This window comes from Simochromis diagramma, unplaced genomic scaffold (genome assembly GCF_900408965.1).
Source record: "Simochromis diagramma unplaced genomic scaffold, fSimDia1.1 OVJJ01000387.1, whole genome shotgun sequence".
NCBI lineage: Eukaryota > Metazoa > Chordata > Actinopteri > Cichliformes > Cichlidae > Simochromis > Simochromis diagramma.
This window is the reverse complement of record NW_024387152.1, coordinates 6,167,842-6,191,820: the sequence shown is the minus strand read 5'-3', so window position 1 is coordinate 6,191,820 and position 23,979 is coordinate 6,167,842. Positions and strand designations below refer to the sequence as shown.

General features: G+C 39.4%; 1 protein-coding gene across 4 annotated transcripts in view; it reads right to left on the bottom strand.

Moving 5' to 3' along the window:
* kazna (kazrin, periplakin interacting protein a) overlaps positions 1-23,979 on the bottom strand; it is a 185,616-nt gene that overhangs the window by 32,441 nt on the left and 129,196 nt on the right. Inside the window, exon 1 of one of the 4 annotated variants that reach the window (XM_040047995.1) lies at positions 15,017-23,975. The exons of the other annotated variants lie outside the window; for them this stretch is intronic. Coding sequence (XP_039903929.1) covers positions 15,017-15,047 — 31 coding nt within the window. The 5' untranslated portion in view covers positions 15,048-23,975. Of the gene's footprint in view, positions 1-15,016; positions 23,976-23,979 lie in introns of those variants that run through there. 4 annotated transcript variants of the gene reach the window in all.

Below are 23,979 nucleotides of genomic sequence, written 5' to 3'. Positions count from 1 at the left end.
GATGTTTAATATGAGGTATAGCCTCTTCTGGACATGATGCAAGCAGTCACCCATCTGTGTATGGACTGAACAAGTATCCAGATCTGCTGTTGCTCAATTGCTCAACAACAGATTTGAGTGCAGCCTGCAGCTGCAGTGCAGTAGTCATTGATGGTGGCATCTGATGATCACGTCGACCCAGGATTTCCCCGGAACGTTCAGTTGGAGACATACTGGGACTAAATCCTAGCCAAGGAAGTCTGGATATACTCCTAGTTTAGAAATGTCTGTGCTACTCTGGCAGCAAGAAGGGTCCATGTTGGAGCACCTCATGACCATTCAACTCAGAGATAGCCCTCTTATGGACATAGAAGGCTGGGGCTACAGTTCATATAGGCAAGTTGTGCATACACTGTTTTTTGTGTTCAGTAAACAAATCACTAGTTTTCTAAGAGATTACAATGATTTACTGAGAAGCAAAGACTGAAAAAAATATTTCTCGACATAAAACTTATTTCTTTTCTTCCCAGTGCAACATGGAGCTTACACAAATATAGAACAATATAGCTCTCACTCTGACTTTATGAGGTTAAAAACATGTATAGACGTATGCACTGTATTCGAGCATTCACAATTCCCTATCTTACGCTTAGAGTTGTCATGCTCTAAATTTACACCGTTAGGTTTTAATTTCTATTTTCAAGCAATGTGTTTTTAATGTATTATGTAAAATATTCACCTATACATATGAATACCTTTTGCTTGCCTTACTGAAATCCATGACTGGAATTATTTTCTGTGTGTCCATTATAAAAAACAAACTATAAGCACGTGCAATCCTGCAGTACTTTGAGTTTACAGGTACATTTTTTTATGTTAGTTAAAATATAATTTGTTGTATATACTATACTTAGCAAGAAGAAGAGAAGAGTGTTGAGTGGTTTACACAGGTATAAATGAGAAAGACTTTGAGTCTACATTCTACTGCTAATTTGAATTTGGTGAGTTAATAAATCATCATGACATTAAAAAAATACAACAATGGTTACCACCAAAAGGGCGCTTAACATAAAGAGCGTAACAGATATGTTATTGTCTAACCCTGCACTCTGGAGGCAAGCTCAGTGTGGAGTGGAGCACTCCAGATATGACAGGGTTTGAGTGTGGGGGCAGGATGCGGTGGAGCGAAGACTATCACCTATTTTTCAGTGTCCACATAGCCTCTAGGTTAGCAAAAGGGATCAGGGTAGCGCCGCATTACAATGACAGAGTGGGAGCTTCCTGATAAGTCGTATCTTTTCTGCTCACCACTTCAGGACCCCATACTGCTCTAGGTCCTGCCTGGAAGAGGCGCCAACTTCTATCTCAGGGAAAATGTGATGCCCACAATTTACAGTGTTTATGTATGTGTAAATTTAAATAATTGGGGTATTTTAATAAATACTTTTTAATAAAACTTTAGTAACTTTTTTTATATTGTACAAATACATTTGAAAATACTGAATACTTAATTTCTTGAAGTGATTTCAGTGGGCAAATGAAGTGCTTTAAAAAGCATTCAATATGATTTATAGATTGTTTAATAGAAAAGAAATAGCTATTTTTCTTATACAGCTTATTAAAAAAATGTGACCCTCAGCAAGTCCACAGCATTGTGGAGTGTAGTGACCCTGAATCAGAAACAACATGATTACGAGTCTGGGGTTTTCAAATCATGTCAATTACATCATCCCACTTAGCAGCATTCACAGTCACATGAAGATATCTCGCACAAAGCTGCACTGCCACACAACTGTCAACAAAAACCTTCTGGCCTTAATTACTTCTCTTCTCAAGCAGGAACAAAGACATACAAACTAAAAACAATGATTCTGTCAGTATGTAGGAGTGTAAGCACAAAAACAGTTTGGCAACACAGAGTTGTTTATTTGAGTTTGGATTGGCGTGACTCTGTTCCCATCACTGTGACGAAGGACAGCCTCCTGAGATCGACTAAATTGGCTGTTGAGTATCTAATCAGAACGCTGCCCTGCTGGCAGTTGATGTGCAACAGGAGTGGAAAGGCAAGGCTGATGAAGAACTGTAATCAGAGTTTGCTGTGTGGGTTTTTTATGTATATTACCAGTGGAAATTTTTAGAACACCCCAATTCTTCCAGTTCTTATTGAATTTCAGTTCGAGTCCAATGAATAGCTTGAAATGGTACAAAGGTAAGTGGAGGGTTGCCAGAGGTTAAAAGAAGGTAAGGTTACACAAATCTTTAAAAAAAATGTACATTTCAGAATTATTCAAAGAGGCAGTTTTCAGGGAACAAGAAATGCATTAACAACTTAAGCTGTTCTGCAGCAACGCAGGTTGATCAAGTCTTGAAAGGTGGTGCTACCAATTTCTGGTAGGTGTCCCAACTTTTCTCGAGTACTTACAATTTCTTCTGTCTGCATAAAAGTATAGTTGAAACACACTGTGGTACCATGCCCTTGTAAGCTTTATTTAAACAGTGATGTACTGCAGATAGTTGTGTGCTACTATAAATATAGCGAGGAAAAAGGTAGGTAACAATGAAAGAGATACAGAACATCATAACCCTTTAAAGGTCAGGTCTTTCCTACAGAGAAATCACAAAGAAAGTCAAAGTGTCAGTAAGTATAGTCTTCTTCAGCATCCAAAGGCACTAAAAAACTCTGATAGGAAGAGATCCGGCAGACTCAAAGCCACAAAGAATCACAAAACAAGTTTCTGAGAGACAACAGTTTGTCCCTTGGCCATGAAACATGAATTGGCCAGCACAGTCTGTGAACTTAAACTTCATCGAGCTGGTTTGGGATGAACTGGACGGAAGACAGAAAGCACATTTATGGGAACTTCAGCAACAGAGTGGAGAAAAACTTTCTGAAGAATATTTGGTTTCTAATTGAATTCCATAAGTTCTTTTAAACTTTGGTTATTTCTTCTATGCTTGCATTTCATAGTACAATGAGACATTGAATATCTTGATTTTCAATTAAAAAACAGGAAGAATTTGGGTGCTCTTAAACTTTTGACCAATACTGTACTTCAGATCATGTGGCTTATCGTGTGTGCAGGCAACCAATAAGCAGGCGTTAGTTTACGTCACTCTTTATGTCGCGTTTGTCACATAGTAACTTTCTCCAACTTGACTGCTTATCTGTGTTTGCTATTTTTATGATGGCATTGTGTGATGGTTAAAGTCCAGTTTATTACTTGTAAATGTTGATATTTCTTTCCTTGTGCAGTTGAGGCAGTATCGCTGTTGTTGCTATGTATGGATAGAGATGTAGAACTACATATTGGAGCTAGTGTGGCCTTGTTACTTTTGGGTTACGTTTATCTTAAATACTGATTTCCAAGCTATGATTTAGTTATTATTTCATGTCATATTTCAATATTCTTACCTGTGATGTGTAATATATTTAAGTATTATGCTGGCAGAAATATAGCTGGATATATGTTACACTGTTAATGTGTTTATTATGTTATTTATTTCTTTTTAAAGTACCATACACATGCAGACAAGACTAGAGGTGTAATTTACACATTTTCAATGAAGGATCATCTGCACGGCCGCCTGGTGATCGCATTGTTCATTAACAGGCAGATTTACACACTCCTTATATCCATTCCAATCATAACCTCAGAACTAGATGGGATGAGATGATGTATATATATCAGTGGTGGCCGTCGGTTACCTCTAAGACTGGGATTTTACTCTCTTGCTAATTTGCACACATACAGCTAGGGGTCGTAGTTGTTGTTATTATACTACTATTATACTACAACAAATTGGAGAGTACTAGAGTGGCAGTGCAGAGCCCACATACCCCTTCTAATGACATAATCTACATCTCTTTGGCCCTTAAAGACCCTCTCATATTTGCAGATGCAAAAAATGTAAAATGCAATCAAATTTTTTTTCTCTTTATTTTCTTTTTCCCCCAATTACAGTTAACATCTAAGCCTAACATACCAGATGTATGACACATTTTATTTTTCCTTTTACATTATTTCCATCTGTTTTCTGTCGCTTGACTTTGTGACCCTACATCTGGGTGACTGATTACTTCTTTGTGAATAAAACTGTAAAACTGTAACTGTAAGCTAAATGCTGAGTCAAATAGGGCATAGAAGACAAGTGGTGATAACGAGATTAAGCAAACCAGTTTTGATTGCACCAACACTGAACAAGGGGAATTTGCGGCTTGTCAGATCATAAATTATATGGCACCCTCAGTTCAGACACACAGAGAAAGAAACTAATTTTGAAACAGTAAACGTAATACATAATTACTCACTTCACCAAACAGCCACCGTTACTACGTAAGTGCTGTTTAACCAGCATTATAAAGGTTGCTTCTTCCAAACTACATGTTAGCATGGTTGTTACTTCACTGCCATTTCAATTTAGAGCTAAACACACACACAAACACACAAAAGCACGCATGCACACACACACAGGCAAACACCAGTGACCACTTGCAGGTTGTAACAAGATATGAACATTTATCTACTCCTTGAGAGGAATTTGCAAACCTGACCAACAGTTATTTACTCAACATTATCATTCAGCTGGACTGACTGATTTACGTTTCTGGCAAGCTGATAACTGTACTGCAACATTTACTCCTCTGTTTTCCCTCTTTTTTTCTTCCTTTGTTCCAACCAGAATATCCTGGAGGACACATCTGCTTCTATAGCTGTACTCCACTATGTTTAGCGTCTGGTGTTTTAGAGCTTTTTGCTGAAAACGGTTTCCTTCAGTGGCTGAAGGTGTGTTTTTTTCCTCTTCTCCTTTAAAGCTGCCAAGCTGTTCACCCACAGATCAAACTTACATTTTTTATTCAGAGTGGTCTACAAACACTAAGGGTCATGAACAGGAACCATTTATCTCTGGTTTGAGTTCTTAAGTGGGGCACAAACCCTGCAAGCTTTGAGGCCTCTTGGCATTTGGCAGTCAAAAGCTAGGAACATGGAATGTCTAGTTTGCACCCAATCATGGTTTGCAAACATAATCCATTTGAGACTCAAGTGACAGACGGAACAACTGAAATAGGTCATTGGTCAAACCAGCAGTAAAGCTGTGGAGAGCAAGACTATGGACAAGCGGTCTGAAAGGAAAAGCTGTTTATGGCCTTTGAAACAGACCAGAAAATCTCTGCATAGCCTTTTATAGTTCAACAGACACTCAAATGAAGCACTCAAACTCACTGCTGTTTACACTAAGACAATGAAAATAAAAAGATCTGAAAACTATGGGCTTCATCAGTCTAATAACAGAGTAAGTAATACTGTAAATTATTAGGTTTTCATGTAATCATATGAGTCTGTTCAGCTGAACTTTAACTTCATAGTAAATAAATCCTCTGATAATAGAACTAAAGTAGCATCCCTGGGAGAGTTACCACATTTTACATCATTCTAAATCATGCTAAATCAAAATTAAAAATACAATTTTGAACATTACGTTTTACAGCAGAATAACCAAGAGGAACATGTAAGTAAATATCAGTTATGACAGCTCTTAAATGTTCTTCTTGCCCTGTACTGGGGTTGTTTACCCTCCCTGATATTTTGAATATGTTTCAGTCTCTGGACTTGCAATTGTATTGGGCCTACAGCTGAGCTGTTTATAGCTTATGTTTGTCTAAATGCTCGTGTTTCTCACCCCATGGGGCATCTCCTTACTTTTCTGATATGATCTATACAAACATATCCCTAGGTGCAATAAAACTGAATTATACATTTATAGAACTCACTGGATTAACACACTGATGCAATCTGCTTTTGCACAGGTTTATCTGCCAGTTGTTAGTCAGCTTAAACTCACAAAAAAGAAAAGCTTTAACCTCCTGAGACCCTTCATCCTTATATAGGGATACAACATTTAGACTTATCTGCACTTCATACTTCATTCTGGTCAATAAAGCAATTTGTTGCCTTCTTAAACACTGGTGACTTTAATTTAAAAATTAGTTTCTGTTAAACAATGATGCTTAGTTTTCACACTTATCAGGTCCAACTAATCCTAAATAGCTGGAGACTTAAAAACATGCAGCTAAACATGCGCTCAAGTCTCAGAAGGATACATTGCAGGAAACTATAAAGTGCCGAGAACCGTTTAGTTTAATGGTTTTTGCAACGCAGCATTTACTGAATTCTTTAAAGAAGACAAATGTACAAAGCTGGATTTTAAGACCAAAATCCTTTTTCACTGGCACATTCTCAATTTTCCTAGTAAAAGCATTAACTTGGGATTTTTTTTCTTCATGTTTTCCGTCTCTACCTAGAAATAGCCAAAATTGTAAACAGAAATTCTTTAAATAGTAACAGTTTAAAGTGTATCTCTGACTTAAGCCTTATGCAACTGTGAAGAGCCATAGGGATTAGACCGGGGCTAATGACGACTGATCTTTGTCTCTCACTCGAATGGTGAAGGAATATGTGCATTTATTGACCTCCCTCCATCTCTGCAGTCGTTGTGTTCAGACTCCCTGAACGTACTCGCCTCTAGTTATTGTGATTCATTGAAACAGTAAATAAAATCTCCATCCCCAGCCGCTGATGGAAATGACTGCTAAAGTGTGTGCATTTGCATAAAAGCAGCAATGCATCAGCTGACGTTCAGCTGGTCCCACTGAATTATGAATTTGATCAGTGTCATTTCCTATTTATGTGATTTAAGCAAAATGTCTCAAGCCGTCTTCCTAAATAATGCGGCAGCCTAGGTGTGACAGGTTTGGTATGGTGGAAAACAATCATAAAACACCAAAACTTCTCTGGGGATACAAAATCCATCATCCTTTCTTCATGAATGGTGAAAAAAAGAAAATGAAAATTGGAGTAGAACAGAGACCCTCTGAAAATTGAATTAGTCTTGAACTCTATTATTTTTCTGGGCCTACAAGAACTATTTAGCCACTGCACTAAGTAGATCTCCTTCCACAGGAACACACAGTGTTTCCCAGGGGATTACTTTTGATGATTATATGTCAATACAAGGCCATCTCCATCTTTCTCTGTCTCCTTTCTTTGTATCATCGGCTTACTCTCCTTTCCTGTGTTCTTCTTCCATGCTGCAGTTCCCATTTCTCTCACTTGTGCCAAAACTGCAAGCCTCACAAAATAAAGTTGAAAAAAGGGTCCAGCAATCTGTCAGAGAGTCCTGTGGCCACGAGGCAGCTGAGATTGGACCTGGCTGAAACAGCAATGGAGGTTGAAAATTGATAGGGAATGACAGTAAGTGTCTAGAGGGGGGTAATTTTTAGATTGGTTTTCCCTCTTTAGAGTGAATGGGAGAAAAAGACAAGGTGGGGTTCGGGTTTTTTTGCCTGATACTGGAGACAAAATCAATTAATGGGCCAATTGTTCCCATAGAATTCTCATTCAGCCAGCTTGCAGACTGAGGACATACAGACCCACGGTACAGCACAGAAGATGGTGTCGTTACTGTGACAGGCAGCTTTACTCCAGCACACATAGAACATAATGGCTCCAACTTATTGTGTGCAGAGAACCATGTATAAATATTGGACCAGGAACACTTAGAATGGAAATTCTAGATCGAATGTTTATTTGATATTAACTATGTAACTGAGCACATTATTATTATGCCACTTTGATTTCTCCAATATAATGTCTCATTTCCCAAGTCCAGTCATAGTGCAACATAATCGTATCCTTTTAAACCCTTTGAACATGCCATACTGTATGACAGGAAAATGCTGTAAAGTGCCAGTAAGCCTAGATGAAAAGGTATATGTGTAGTTTGGAAGCATAGCATACTTTATCACAGGACTAAGGGAACAACCCAAATAAGGAATGTGTTAAATAAGAAAAGGAATGAAAGAGCAGCTGGGGTCAAGAATGTGACGGAAGGCAACAGCCCACATCCTCTTATTTGTTCGCGCTTGGCAGCTAAGCTATAGCCTATGCTTGAATGATTGCATTCAAACAAACGCTCTCTAAAATCCATTCAGAGATGCTTTGCTGGGTTAAAAGCTTAAACCTTCTTTTGAATAGATTTAAAAACAAATACATTTACGATAATGCAATTAAGGGGGCTTTTTTCTGCAGGTTATAAAACTCATTCTTTTGTATCTAACTGACGCACACAACTATGTGCAATGTGAGCACCATTACAAGCCAAAGTGGATGCTCTGGGGGCAGCAGTGGAGCTCTTTGAACACTTTTCAGTCCTGCCAACACTTTTGCCAAATGTCACACATATTTCTAAGTGCTTAATCATAGCAAGAAATAAAACCACTCAGATGTTTAACAAGTTAACAACTACCTAATGTTTTCTATATAAATAATATATTTTTGAACCCTTTTGACAAATTAAGCCCCACAGACTTGATGTTCGTGTTCCCTTTAAAGTCTTTGTGACAGGGCAACACTTAGGCTCCTATAAAATCTATAAGGATCAGCAGTGTTACTCCATAGGAAACTACATGCACAATACCCTTAAGGCTAATGCACCTTCTCAAGCAGAGTTTCATTTCCTCATAATGATTTTATTCCAGGAAAAAGCACTTAAGTCTCATATCAATGGCTGCGCTCTGCAGCCAGAAAATCAGAAATGAGAGATACTGAAACACCTGTGCAATCAGTGGTGCTAAGGATGCTTTATTGCCATTTGTTTCATCTAAGCTCAGCAAAAAGACTTACCGGGAAAAACTCATATGTGCTTATCCCTACACATTAGCGAATGCATGGTGGGATAATAATTCATGTTTGCTCTTTAAAAGCAGCCATTATCTTACCTTTCATTCCTATGACAATCTGAGTCCTCTGGGAAAAGTAGAGCCTTATAGTTCATATATATGTATGCCAGTTTGTTTTATATTATGCTATATATTTTTTGAGATTCTGCTTTTCGTTCATCACAAATATCCATTTCTATTTGAAGGTACCTATTTTTGTAATACTTCCTCTATATACCGCCAGAAAATCCAGACAAGCCAGTCGGCTTCAGACCATGAGCTGTTCCTTTTCTTCTCTATACTTTTCTTATCCTGTCATAGTGGTACAAGTTAATTTTAGTTTCATCTGTCCAAACAATTTGTTTTTCCCTCGAGAACTGTGCGGGCTCTTTCAGATGTTTTTTTCTGGCAAAGTTTAATCTGGAGTTCCTACTCTTGAGTGTATCAAGTGGTTTGGACCTTTTTGAAAACCCTGTGTAGTTAGTTTCACGAAGGTGTCTTGTGATTGTAGACTGATAACGAGACACCTACTTCTCAAGAGTCACTGACTTGGTTAGATGAGTGAAGGGTTCTTGTCCAGGTGATGACCCACCTTAGTTGTTTTCTGTGCTTTCCTTTTTCTTTGGTGTTGCTGAGGTGGCCAGTGCATTCCTTTTTTTAAGAACATACCAGATTGTTCATTTGAAACATCTGAAATGATTTTCAGATTTTTGTTTTATCTGCTCCAACTGTCAAGGAATAATGAGGGAAAAGGCTTCACTTGGCCATGAAAGTGCTTGGCAGTCAATTACCCAATTACTTTTGAGCCTCTGAAAATTGGGCCTGTGTTTAAATATGTCTGTAATTCCTATTTCAAGGGGTTTAACAATACGTCTGTTGAACCCCTTGAATTAAAGCTCAAAGTCTGATCTTCAATCACATCTTGATTGTCTGATATAAAATCAGCTGTGGTGGTGTACAGAGGTAAACTTAAATATCTGTCATTTTGCGAATACTTATGGACCCAGCTGTAGTAAACACCAACTAAGCCTAACCTAAATCAGTCCGCACTTTATGCATCCACACAGAGGAAACATTTGCATTAATAAAGTCAGGGAAATTACATGATCATGAATATGCTAAATGATTTTTTTATGACGTACAAAAAGAAAAGAACCCAGCTGTTGATCGTGGAAACTCTGTATATAATATATAGGAAAATTGTATCAGCTGATACACATAAACTGTAGAAAGGGGACTAAATCTTCCCTTTAATGTGGTTTCAGCTGTCACCCATGATTTATTTAATATTTCAGTGTTAAATACAGTATGATCGCCAGGTACAAATGAGGTGTTAAACATCTGCCAGAAGGGCAGCAAAGGTGACATACGTCACTTTCACACGCAGCTTCTCAAGCAAGTGAAAACACGTGCACATTTCCCATCTGGTCCCACACACATCACTCAGGGCAGACTGCCCGCATTTATATGCCTTTCATCTCAAATGAGATGCTAGAGTCATTAATAAAAGACTCTGTGGGTCTCTGTCTCACATGTACACACAGACACACACACTCAGTTTTATGGACCATTGATAGCAAATTCATCAGTGGCTCATGACGGTTGTAATGCCTAAGTCTGACGAATGAAGGCGGCCTGCAGTGTCTGCTCTGTCTGGCAGTGCTTTGCTCTGGATTAGCTAGTCAATTCTCATGAGCTGAACAATCTCCCTGCGTTGCCTGAGGAGATGACAGGGTCACGGCTGATGAAAATGAAAGGGAAAAAAAATTAAAAAAAAATCACACCTTGCCTTGGGGCACTCCATCATAGAATTCAAACTCTAATATTATATATTAACTGAGACAATGATGGAGAAAGATTGGTATTCAGGATAAGACATAAGGGAATAGGGGTTGCTATTTATTGACAACCACACCAGCATGGAAGCTTAAGCCTCCACTCCCCGCGATCTTTAGCCTCGCAAAGTATGAAAATATCTGATTTTTTAATGAGTGAGTGTTAAATGAGAATGTTTCACCCCCTATGAGGGTTCACTGTGCACAATCGATTGCTTTCACTAAACAAACTACGACCCGTTCGAATTCCAGGTTGTCACTGTTAATTCAACTCAAATGCATCTAAATGACAATGTCGTTCACTGCGTGGCTTCCTGCCTTTCATTCCACCAGTGTCGATCAAGTAGTCTCTGCTTCAACATCCAAGAATCTGACATCCACATGCTGGCAAGCCCATTTCATGCTTCAAGTCCTTGGAGTAATGGAGGCCGAACTTGTGTGAGAGTGAGGGGTTAGGAAAAAAAATGATCAGAGAGAAGGATAGGCAGTAATCTCAGCCGCATTCCACCACAATCTGCGTCCGCCGGTTTAAAATCGTCACTGTGGATGGTACCGGCCACAGTTTTAAGAAAGCCGCAAAATGCAAATACAGTCACTTTGGCATATGAAGCTACTACACTGTAACTGTGTCTAAAAGAAAAAAAGATGCATATTCTCTCAGTTTTCTTTGAGGGGCTTTGGCAGGGGAGATTTAAAACAGTCTTTATTTTGGTGCCCTTTAACACAGTTACATAAGCAGCCCTCTTATTTTCACAGTCTGTATTCGTACTAAAGTGATAGTAATCCATGGGTTTGTTTCAAAGGCTGCAGTCATCTAAGTTAAAAACCCAAACAGTGAGATTATCATCCTTCAGAAACCGCAGATGGACAGATATATGTGAGAGCTCTTTGATTTTTCTTTTTTAATTTTTCAAATTAAGAGCAGAATTTCCATGAAACGTGAAAGAAAGATGGCTTAGGTCAACAGGGACAGACGATTAGATTACTTGGTAAGAGCCTGAACTGATGGAGCGACTGGAGGAGTCCAAGATTGCAAATGTGCAAAAATGTATATCCTTTCACAAACGTGCAGAAATGACAAAGTGCAAGCTAGCAACTATCCTCCTGCCACAAATTCCTTATTAGACTATTTATCGTCCTCCAGCATTTTGTATTAGTAGGCAATCGGGTAGTAAATAAATGCTGCTGAGTCCAACCAGAGCCAAGTCTAAGTTACTGTAATTGCAGAAATGTGCACTATTTGCTTATTCATGGGGATAACTAATTAGGTGTACACTGCTATCTAAGGTGGCGTATAATGAATTGGTGCTTTGCTAAGGTGGCTGTGCTAGATATACACTACTGTTTGTGGTTTTATTCTTGGACAGCTTACACCAGACACGATGAGCATGTTAATTAGTTGCACCGGGCCAGGCAATAATAACTGTCATGTTTATGCTTGATGAGCTGTGCTGGTATTATAAAATGTAAAAACATGCCATTCATAATGTCATGATATGAAAAAGTCTCTATCAACAATTAACTTGTGTTCTAACATCTATTACAACTATCTTCCTTTTGGTTCAATTATATTATTGCACATTGTGAATGAACACTGTGCTATTGAACTTTATTTTCTCCTGGGTGTTGCTGCTAAACACACAGCAAACAAATTAAGAATTAATTTTGTGCATGAGTGGGATAGCTAGTTAGATAATAACATATCAGATTCTAATGACACAGGAGGAATACATTTTTTGGAGATATATTGTTGGGGTTTTTTAGGTAAGCATTCAGAAGAAAATGATTCCTCCTAATGATTAGGTGGACAAATGAACTGAGACAGGTAGCTAAGAGGTGTCTGGCTGTTATTACGACAAAGCAGGTGTGAAGCGCATGCACGTGTGTTTGTGCGCATATTGTTAAAAATGACCTTTGGTCCCAAAGGCTCACACTATTCTTATTAATAGTCTGGGCCATGTGAGAGGCCAGACACTGTGTCACCATGGATATTTCATCAAACTGTTGAGTCTACAAGCACACACACGCATACACACACAAAGTCAGAGTACCTGCATCAGGTTGCCATTGTGATGAAAACCAGCAATCTATAATTTCAACAGAACACACACACACAGACACACACACACACACACACCAATAAACAAACAAAGTGACAAAAATAAAAACAGCCATCTAGAAATGTCACGCCAAGATGACAATGATGATTTGGTAGCCAAATTAGGATATGGAACCACCAAAACAATCCCAGTTGATAAGATACTGGGAGGGAAATATGTAGCTAATGGTTATGGAGTTACATTTATTCAGTTTTCAAACTGAACTAGCGAATCAGCTGACAGCTTCTGCAAACAAAGCCACGAGATTGAAAAGACTGTCACTGCAAATGTGTGGCACCTTTTCAGTGACTTACTGAGAGCAAGTTCTGTCATCCAGCCATGTATATTTGATGAGCTGTGGAGGAATGGACAGTGTCTGAAAACAGCACCCAACAGAGGGACCAATTTGATTTGTGACAGTGACAAAACAAGCGGCCAAATTAATCTCAGTTTTTATTTAATGCTGTGGAGTAAATGTGATTAGGCACCAAGGTGTTCAAACAGAGAAATAAATGCAAGATAATAAAAGCCCCAATCAGACCGCCTCATTGAAAAACAAAATTACCTCTCGCGCTAAGATAGTGGCAAATCAGACTTACCAAGGCGCATGATTATTATACTTTCTTTACCATTATCCCTGACTTGATTCCAACAGGCAGCTGATTATCTGTAACTTGTTCCAAATTGTCATCTGTCTGCCACAACGGGAAGAAACTGGCTGGTACATGCGAGAGCCGCTTGCTGCACTCACCTGCAGCACAGGCGCTGAAATAACTAGGACCGAAATCAGCTACAATTACGCTGTCAAAATGAGCTGACTGAAAATACATGCAGGCTCCCAGGCATAATGCACTGATTGACATAAACGCATAAATGGACGTGTGCAAGCCTTTGGAGGCACATACAGGCATCAGCACACAAACAGAGCTCACCTGATCCTTACTGAGTGTCAGGTTAGTCAGACAGCAACAGCCTGTCCTGTTTTACAGCTAGCTTTACAGAGAGTATCCATCTACGGGGTTAAGACCAATCATGTCACTCCTCTGAAGCACTGTTTTCTCTCTGGCTGACAACTGTGAGACAAAAATGAGCAGTGTAATCTGCAATGATTGGGGGTGTGGATGGTCGAGTGCTGGCAGAGGTAAAGAACACAGGTTTGATGTGGCGAGAAGATCAAAACCAGAAGATTGTGCTGCTATAAAAATTATCAACAGCTACGACCATACATAATCTGCTGCTATGGTTACAAGTAGTAACGGCTGCATGACTAATGCTGTCCAATTCCAGTTTACAAAAACCGGCCGCAAATTACCTACGTGGTAATCACAGGGGACGCTGGAGAAATTTGAGACGGAAAGCTGAGTAACTGTGCACAATTGCAAATACATAACCACACCTGGGATAGTAAGGGTTGGGCAAAGACGGCCTTCCATATCCTCAGGTGTTTCTTTTAGCGTAAATGCACCTCTTGTGTCACAACCGCACCTTGAGGTTAAGAAGATTTACATGACACGCTTGAAAAATATACAAGAACGAAAACAAGCTTTGCTAATCTGTTCTGTTATGTGAACTTTTACCTCTGTGCTTGGAATATCTTTAGTCCAAGGTTGAAAAGCCGCTCAGCTACCAGTATGGAGATGCAATGCAGGTATTTGGAAGCAAAACAAGAGGGGGGAAACATCTATAGTTCTTCCCACAGTTGCAGCATTTTTCAGATGTAAGGTAATTCAATACTCTTCAGTTAAAATAGTCAGAAACCGTCCTCGCTGATGCGGCGAAAATTTCCTGTGTTAATGAAAGACGTGTATTCAGAGTAAAGTGGCAGCTAAGAAGCTGAGACTGCAGCGTTTACATTAGAAACACAACACACTGCCTTGTTTACATGGAAAAGAAGGTTATGTGAAGCTCCCCAAACTTCCAAGACTGTTATCTAGTTATCCGCAAGTAGCAAAGCCTCAGTCACACCCTGTTCTGAGACATCCACACTAATATAATAGTGTGAATCACTGTCATATTTTTAGACTTTTGATTTCAGGTTGAATAAAATCTCTTCAAGTTTATTCCATGCAAGTCAGCTAGGAAAAGTAAAACAAGGATGTCTGTTCCCAAACTCAAACAATAGCAGCTACTCTGAGGTCATCTCAGGTTAAAGTCTCCCAACGGCTTAACACTAAAACAGGTGACTGACTACGTATGGCACCAGGCGACATGTCAGCACGATGTGCTTTCATGTTAAACAGCACCACAAATCTCCGGCGATCTGGCAAATTTCGTCAAGCAGGACAAACACAAAGACACTGTCTTTTCAGTGTAAGACCTTTGAATGACTGAAACGCACTTCATACTCCAGTCTAACTCTGGCTGCTGCACTTGTTCCATTCACTCACCAGACTTTCCTTGCTCCCTGTCTGATTTCATCCCCTCCCCCGAGGGGAGTTCACCAGAGGACTCCAGGATCTGACGTGCGTCCTGAGACTTTCAGGACAGACCAAATCCTAAAATTACTGTTTCTTCAGCTTCCCAAACTCAAACCCTGTCATTCTTTAATTTCCATCCCCTAAAGTCAGGCTCAGTTGACACCAGGAAATAAATCCAGGAGTTATTCCTCTGTCTTTCCCCTGTAAGTGTACCTGTTCAAGGCTACTCCCATGAATTCAATGATACATTGCATTAGGCTCCTCCCACTTGGCTCAAATAGTTAACTAGGTACGAAGGAGGAGCTCAAAGGGGCCGTGACTACGATTTTCCCACATTATTCTAACACAGAGATGCACCAATGAGGGAAAGAGCCAAGCCAAGGTGTAGTCTTACAGGCAGGTGGGTGTTAATTTGTGTGCAATCCAATACCAGCAAGCTGGACAAAACCAGGCCTGTTGACTCGCCCGAGGCTTGAGTAAGCTAATGCTTTTAAAATAACACTTAGAGCATCATAAAAAAAAGATCTTTAGCACCATTAAAACCACTGCTGCTGTGGGAAACTTTTGCACAAGAAAAATATCACGTGAGTTTTCTTTCTTGTAGTTGTCGAGCAACTTGAACAGTGCAAACTAAGTGCGCTCTGCAGAGTAAAGTAGAAGCTTAGGCAACACAATAATGTTTGGATTTATGACCAAATTTGTGGGATGTTCACAGGATATTGTCGTCATTTCTGGATTAAAACATAAGTCCACTTTAAAATGTAATAAACTGGATGTGTTTACACTGAATTGTTAAGGCAGTCTTTTAAAGCCTTCTGCATTGATTTTATATGCCTCTTGTTAATATTCTGGTTGACAAGGAATGTGTACAAAGTCACTGTGACTTAAAGCAGACACAGATGCGTGCCATTTGTAATCTTTTCTTTTTGTCCAACCACCCTTGGAGTGACACGATATTTGAGGCAGGACGGTGAGTGAAGAAATGCTGATGGCCTAGTAGTTAGACAGAAGGAGCTGAGATTTTAAAGAAAGTTGATAAGCCCATGCATTAATTAAGATTTATTCATCTTTCCGCAAGGAAAAGATAAAACCTTTTCAAATGAGCAGAATGATGACAATGACTATAAAAGTAATTCCTACAATTAAAGCACACATAGGGAATTAGTCATAAAAAAGACAAAACAGTAGAACAGAGACTAAACAGAGAATAACAACGAGGATGTTGAAGTTATTTCCCCTTCATTCCACATAGTAATTAGGAATAAATCAGCAGTTTCTGTATGCCACTCTTTGCACAAAATTCATATTATATCAGGTGATTCAAAGTCAAATTTTAAGGATTTAAAATTTCTCTTCTCACTGTTAATCTCATGAATTATTTATTTATATGCATTTTAAAAACCTTACTGGCCTCCTGGTGGTGTGTTGTCAAAAACCTTCTTAAACCATAATTTAAAAGTCTACTTTATGCTCAAATTAGAAATCAAACATAGCAAAACAATGCAGCGTGAAATGTGATCAAATATACAACAATAACTACTGAATTGCTCTTTATTATACGACATCCATAAAGTATGTTCTGGACTCAACAATAGCAAATCACAAGATTTACTTTACAGACGTGTTTGTAAAAGCCCATGTGTACATTTTACTACAAAGAGCAAATATCACAAAAGTGTCTGAGATGTCTATTGCACCAGTCTATTTTCTTCTGTTTATTCAATTCAGGGCTGGAGCCTATCCCAGCTGTCACTCTGAGTACACTCTGGACAGATCTCCAGCCTACAGCAGGGCTAACGCAGAGGGACAGACAACCATTCGCACTCACATTGAAACCTACGGCTGATTTAGAATCACCATTTAACCTAAGCTATACATGCTTTTGGACTGAAAGACAGGAGAACCCAGAGAGAAGCCTCACAATTATGGGGAAACTATCCAAACTCCACACAGAAAGGACCCACTGACTGAATCTGAACCCCAGACTTTCCTGGTGTGGAGCAGGGCTCCTAAATACCGCACCACCTTGCCACCCCCCCGACTTCTATTGGAAATATTTCAAGGTCAATTAACATCTATGGCAGAAGCCTATGTTATCCACATATAAAGCACAACGTAAAATGAACTCAACTGAATTAAATAAGCATAAATACTGACAACATGGGCACATAGAGGCACTATTTTTTTGTGAGGCCACATCAAATACAAGACTTTGTACCGTGAACATGTGCTAATGTGATTTCACTTCATGATAACACACAAGGATGTTCAGCAATGCGTGGGAAGAAGTCTCCTGAGTTATATTGTCCCACACAATTGGAATCGAGCCACTGATTTTTTGCTGTAACTTATTTTTCCTGTACAGCCGTAATCCCATTCCACAGGATGGTAACCAATACCTTTTAATGCCAGTGAAGAGGAAAGATGGAGTTAAAGTAGCTATAAAGGAAGTCATGTACCTCTGCACAGTGTGTAATGAATCTACGGATGAGACATGACTCAGCTTCCAGCTCTGGAGAAAAGTCATTTATCGTGTACAGATGTTGGCTGTAAAAATTTCTACAATAATTTTAAAGAAATACATGTGCGTGTGGAAGGGGTGGGGGGGACCTCAGTGCAGTACCAAAGAAATTATTGCTCTGCTGTTCTTGAAATGTGAAATGAACTGGCAATTAGATTGGGTTTTACCATATAAAACAAAGGCAAGCAAGTTGGATACATCATTTTTATTATACTGTTCTTGCTTAAGATTTGTTGGGACATGCTAGAAGACTATAAGGTTACTAGTAAGAGATCCAACTGTAGCTCAAACTCAGACACTTATGAAGACAAAGTGCTAATCAACAGCTCTGTTGGGTTTCCTAATTAAAAGAATGTACTTGGCATTCACTGGCTATTTACACTACATTAAGACAGCATCAAATCACTCTTCAGGGACTGAGGAACATGGGGAAAATTAGCTATCTGTGATACACATTGCTCCACTGCCTGATGATAAAGTGATTTCCCTGTATTTTATGTGAAATTATGAATGCGAAAGAAGCTTTTCTGCATGTCCTGGATGCCTGGAGGTGATGACCTCGAAGCACAGTCCTTTAAATTAAAAATAATTAGAGCAACCAGTCTCTTTGTCTATGTGCAGTGAATTAGGTTGGCACAATAACTCAAAGAAAAGCAAGCAAAAAACTTCAAATCATGTATGTGTGTACATATAGTATGTGTGCGTACACAGTATATAAGTATAGATCTCTAATGTCAGCAACATGGTGCGGACAAAGGCCACCAAACTGGCCTTTGTTACAACACACAGTGGGTGTGTTAATGGACTCCATGTCCTCATAAATTCTCACTTTCCCTTTTCCTTCTCTCCGTGGTCTTTCTCAACAACCTTCAAATAAATCAGGATTAAATCAGTCCATAAGTCACAAAGTGTGAACTAATGGAGTTAAAAGTAGTAGTGAACTGTGAAGAAGACCAAGTAAAGAGAAGACGGTTCTAAGCAGAATGTGATACAAAAAGTAATAGAGGGAGATGTCTCAGAAATAAAGTTGTCACGGCAGTCTGAGCCACTGTAAAACACTGCAGAGGGTAAATGATCTCACGTACAGCAGAAAACTGCTGCAGCGCTGTTCTCTGCTGCTTAAAATTTCAGCACTGCAGCACTATCCACAACAAAATCAAGCTAATCAATGTGTGTCTTCTGCTGCACATATGCTTTTGTGTATCACTGGCTTTTTTGGCACTATTTCTTGCATTTTTCTATTTGTCCGGCCACAAGAAGTGGAACTGGGGACTCAGCTGCCGAAACATTTTAGCCCATCTGGTATGTGTACAAATCAGTAGGGTCAGGTGGAGGAGTGCATGGTTGTTACCGTAAGTATGAGGGACTATCAGCTCAGCAGTTGCCATCAATGATTCTTAACAACAGTTCTTGACCTGCCTCATGGTGTATTACAGTGATTGAGTGGACGTGACTAAATGTTCCCTTTAAATCCATTTGGTGCAGGGGTTTTTAAAGACTTTAAAAAAATCTAGAAACTATGTAATTTCCCCATAAATGCCCAAATGTTTGGATACATTTGTAACCCAGGGGTTGTAACAAAGAAACATAAGTGTTTATAATGTGTGACCTCAAGACAATATTGTTTCTTTCCTATAATTTTCTCCACACACCTCACCTTTTTACTCTTTTTTACCACAGGCAAAGCACACAAAATGGGGACAGAGATTCAAATGGAAAATTGTAACTTGAAACTTTGCATGAAGTTCTAACGGCTACTTAGTACTTTTATTGCCCTATTGTGTCTAAACCTAGAGTTAGGCCCACATTATCTTGAACAACACAACTGTTGTTATTTTAAGTAGAGGGACCAAACCAAGTTCGTGTTGCAGATATAGGATGAAGTGATGACTATCAGCTTTGGTTTCAGGAGCTTAAAAGAATATGGTTTCTAATTGTTGAGAAATTAATGTGAAAGCCGATGAACAGAAGAGGGTTATTTCTTCATTATGTTGTTTTCTTCTACGTTTTGAAGGACAAACTGAAGGTGGCCAGCTGGCTGTTCATTTCATTTCATGATCCAAGGTACAATTTAGAAATTAAACAAAACACACACACATTTAGTATCACCTTGGCACAGTGCTAGGCTAAGGTGTAAATCCAAATCCTAATGAGGTGTAGGTGTGGATTTTAAGACTGCAAAACAAACAGAGAAACATCTCAGAAGGAGTCAGACAATATATAATCTGATTAAGAGCACAGAGCGTTTAAATTCTGGAATGAAATTTTTAAAACATGCATTTAATTCGGTCATTGCAGGTTTGAGTAGATGGCACAGCACACCTGAGTGTTTATCAAAGGTGATGACAGACAACCTGCAAACTAAGTTTCTTTCAATATGGGTTTGTTTGTAGCTCAGGAGTCATCTAGCCAGGTCATCTACTAATCAGAAGGTTGGTGGTTCAATCTCTAGTCTTCAGTCTGCACACCTAAGTATCCTTGGGCAAGATACTGAACCAAAACCTGCTCTCTGATACATTGAGTATGAATGTGTGGATGTTAGCGAGAAAGCACTAAGGTGTAGGGAAAAAAGCACGTGTGTCGGTGACTCAGGCAGTTTGTATAAAGCTCTTTGACTGCTCAAGTAGAGCAGAAAGGTGCTACACAAGAATCAGTCCATTCATCAATCTACATGTTATGTTTTTGACACATTTTAAAATGAATTCATATTTCCTTATCAATCAAAACACAATATTCGTTAGTGTCATAGCAAAATAAAGTTTTGAAGTGTGAACTGGAAACTCATTAAAAAGCTGTCTGTGGCTCTTATACTTTGCATTAAACTAATAAACGGTCTGATTATTTGGCAAGAGCAGAAATCTAAATCTTTGTAGCGCCACAGCTAACGCAATGGGTTTTAATTTACACTCCTTGAACACTTTTCTTAAGAACTCTTTAAACCCATCTTAAAAATGTTTTGAGAAAGGTCTTAGCTATTACATTACTCAGACAGTAAAACAGATGGCTGTACTGTAACCAACAAAAGCCCTGCTATAAAGTCTTTGGTCGCAGATTTTCATCTGGGATTCTGAAAGCAGATGTGACTAGAGGGAAGGGTGGCGGAGGGGAAACTTAACACCAACACAAACGTTCCTGTTGGATCCCTTTTTTAACCTCTTAATGGATTATCTATGATATTATGGCTTGTTGAGTGGTAAAGACCACCCAGAAGTCTGTGCTTCAGATTTGTTTAGTTGTTTAGTAACTCAGTCCGTTGCTTGGCACTAAGTAACCAACATATGTGTTGTGTGTTGCGCCCATTCAGTTTATGACTGCAACTGCTAACCAAACTTGCTGGCCTCACCTGACAATTTGAATCTATTTAAGATAACTTCTTACATGGTGGCAGCTTAAACATCAACATTGAAGCTATGCCCCTCATTCCTATTCTCTATGGATGCAATCAGAGGAGTCGCCCCCTGCTGGTCATTGATAAGAACTTCATTATTCAGACCAAGAAACTATACTCAATGAGATTAGCTTTATTTGGCTAACCTGGATTTCTGGTACTAGGGTTCAGTCTGAACTGAACTGAACTGAACTAGCAACAACTAAACATCACAGCTTTACAACTAAATTAATGTTGTTTTGTGATAACAGTTCAGTCATTTAAATATGACAACAGGTTAGACAAATACAGCCTGCCTCTGACTGGATTCCATGGGATGTAGAAAGAAGAACAAAACAGGATTTTTATTGGTAAATGGTCTAATATAAGCTTGTGTTTTACTGAATTTTCTTCTTAAACTGTTTGTTAAAGCAAGCCAGCCATGCACACACATTGGAGCACACACGTAGGCATACACCCACATGTACTGATATGCATATTTGGGTTTTTTTTTCCTGTAACAGTATTTCCTTTGAAGACTGCTTAAATAAAGCCCTTCACAGCAGACAAGTATGATCTAGACCCTTTGAAATCCAGCTTTTAGACTTCATGACCTTTGAGTTCTACTTTTCAGAAGCCTCCTTTAATGAAGCCGTTAGAAAGCGACAAAGACCGAAGACAGTCTCACTGCTGCTCTGCTCCCTCCGTCAGCTTTAACCTCTCTGTAGCTTTTAACAGGAAGGCCAGAGGACACACAAGCACACAGATAAGATCGTTGTCTGTGCAAACTGCGGCACAATTTTCTTAGGATTCATAAGATCACATTTCTGTGGATCGACGGCTCAAAACTCCATTACAGGGATATAATCATTATGTCCAGAGTAATAAGTCTAAATTACCATTTCCCTTCCTTTCTTTGGTCATACTAGCCGGATTATGTAAAAACTGGCCACGACCTTGTGATCATGGCATACAGCATGTAACATAATAATATTGCTCTGTCCAGTTACTGCACTTATGCAAATGAGTCACATTAAAATGGCAAGCCTAGCTACTCTTGGACAATTGTGTCTAAGCATTTCTGAGGAGCTATTTCTGATGTGTGTAAATTACAATGGAGAGGCCTGGATATTGTTGCTGAAGGCAATTTAGCTGCCACTCTCCCACTGGCTGTAAGAGGGCTTCGATGGGGGCAGGTGTTTTGGAAAGTGTCAGCACATGAGAAAAATGGAAGTGCTCAGCAGAGACCGCTCTGCACAGTCACCCCCCCACAAGCACAGCTTCACATTCTCCCGTGCTTTATTAATCGTTTGTTCTTTTCTGTCTCCGCCCGCTTCACCGGTTGATTTTCTCGTGTTAATCAGAATATGCCTGCAATAACGTTTCCTTATGTAATCCCTCACCTAGTCTTTCTCCTTCTCCTTGCAGTGCTCTTCAACTCTTTTATCCTCCACTTCCCCCTTCCCTGTCTGTCCTTCCCTCTTAAGCCAGTTTTCCCTGGAAGCCCTGTTTGACTCCTTCGCATTGACCTTCCTATCTAATGTGGCGCACATACCAAGCCTCGCCCGCCTGGTGACATCAGTGCCACTTAATGTGCCGAAGCAGCACCTGTCTTCATTATGATCCAGCACTCACTGCTTACATTGGTCTCTCCCTCTCCTTCCCTGTCTCTCTCTCTCATAGCACAGCCTCTTAGATCCCCGTTCTCATTCTGATGAAACTTGTGGTGATATGCATGGCCTTGGCCACTGCAGGGGTTTGGTGTGCCTACGTGCTTTTTCCTGAGTCTGCACATTTACAGCACCCAGGAAATGTCTATAGAACTAAGGGACAAGCTGCTTTATGCTCTGTAGGAGTGACGCACATATAAAAGGTTTAAAAATATGACCGAATCTGTCAGTATATCTGCTCGCTTGAGTCTCAAAAGCAGAGTTTATATGTTATCATGTATTTTATGTTTACAGTATTGAAGTGTTAAAAATTTATTAAGCTGTCGGTGAATGCAGTGAAGAATGACAGAAATACAAAAGTAAAAGTACCTTACAGTTGTAATCAGGCACAAGAAACTGCAAAAAATGATTGTTGTGTGACCATTTGTGAGTGCACTCAGTACCATCGCCACGCTGGCACACACTATTAGGAAGAGACAAGAGACCTGGCATCCAAATAAAGCCCTAAGCAGGATGCTCTAATGAATAAAGGCCCTGGGCGGCTGCCTGGATGACAATAAAGATCCATACTGGAACTGGCAACTTTACAAGACACACTAGTCAGGACACACTTCTGGACTGACGCCGTACTTAACATCTTTGATCTTCTATAAAAGACTCCAAGCTTTAGTGATGAAAGTGCTGGAACATGGAGACGGACTCCAGACAAACTACTAAAAGTGTTTGTCTGGAGAGCGGCTGACGCTAATGTGAGACCCGTCTGACCACCCAGTCAGATAAGCGTCATGGGAATAAATACAGTCTTTAAAGTTAATAGGCTGCTTTTCCAGATGGCTCTCGGTGACACAAGTGACTAAACACACAGGGCAGACTGTGGTGACGGTGAAGCATGAGCTGAAGTTGGGTAACCGTTTAATAAAAAGTAAAACAATCATTTTCTAAATTGCTTCTAAGTGCATAATATTATAATTACTATGAACTTCTGACCTCGTTTAAGTGATTAAAAAAGCATCTCTTTTTATTAATATAACACGTAGAGCTTAAATAATATAGCACACTTGAAACAACATGGTGGAATCAGTTCTTAGTAGTTTAAGTAATACACACTCTCATTTCTGACAAATGCAAGCCGACACTGCTGAGACGGGGGAGTAAGTGATGCGCTTACTGCATTACAAATCCTCGCATGCACATCTTAAAGACCCTGAACCTGACATGTCTATGGATTTAATGCATTTCCAGCTGCATGTGTGTGTACATACACTATATTTGCATATGTGTATTTGGGCGAATCTATATGAACTTTCACATCCACCAAAGCTTTAACAGCAAAGCAAGCGCAGGAAATGAAACATATTTCACCTGATTAGAGTCT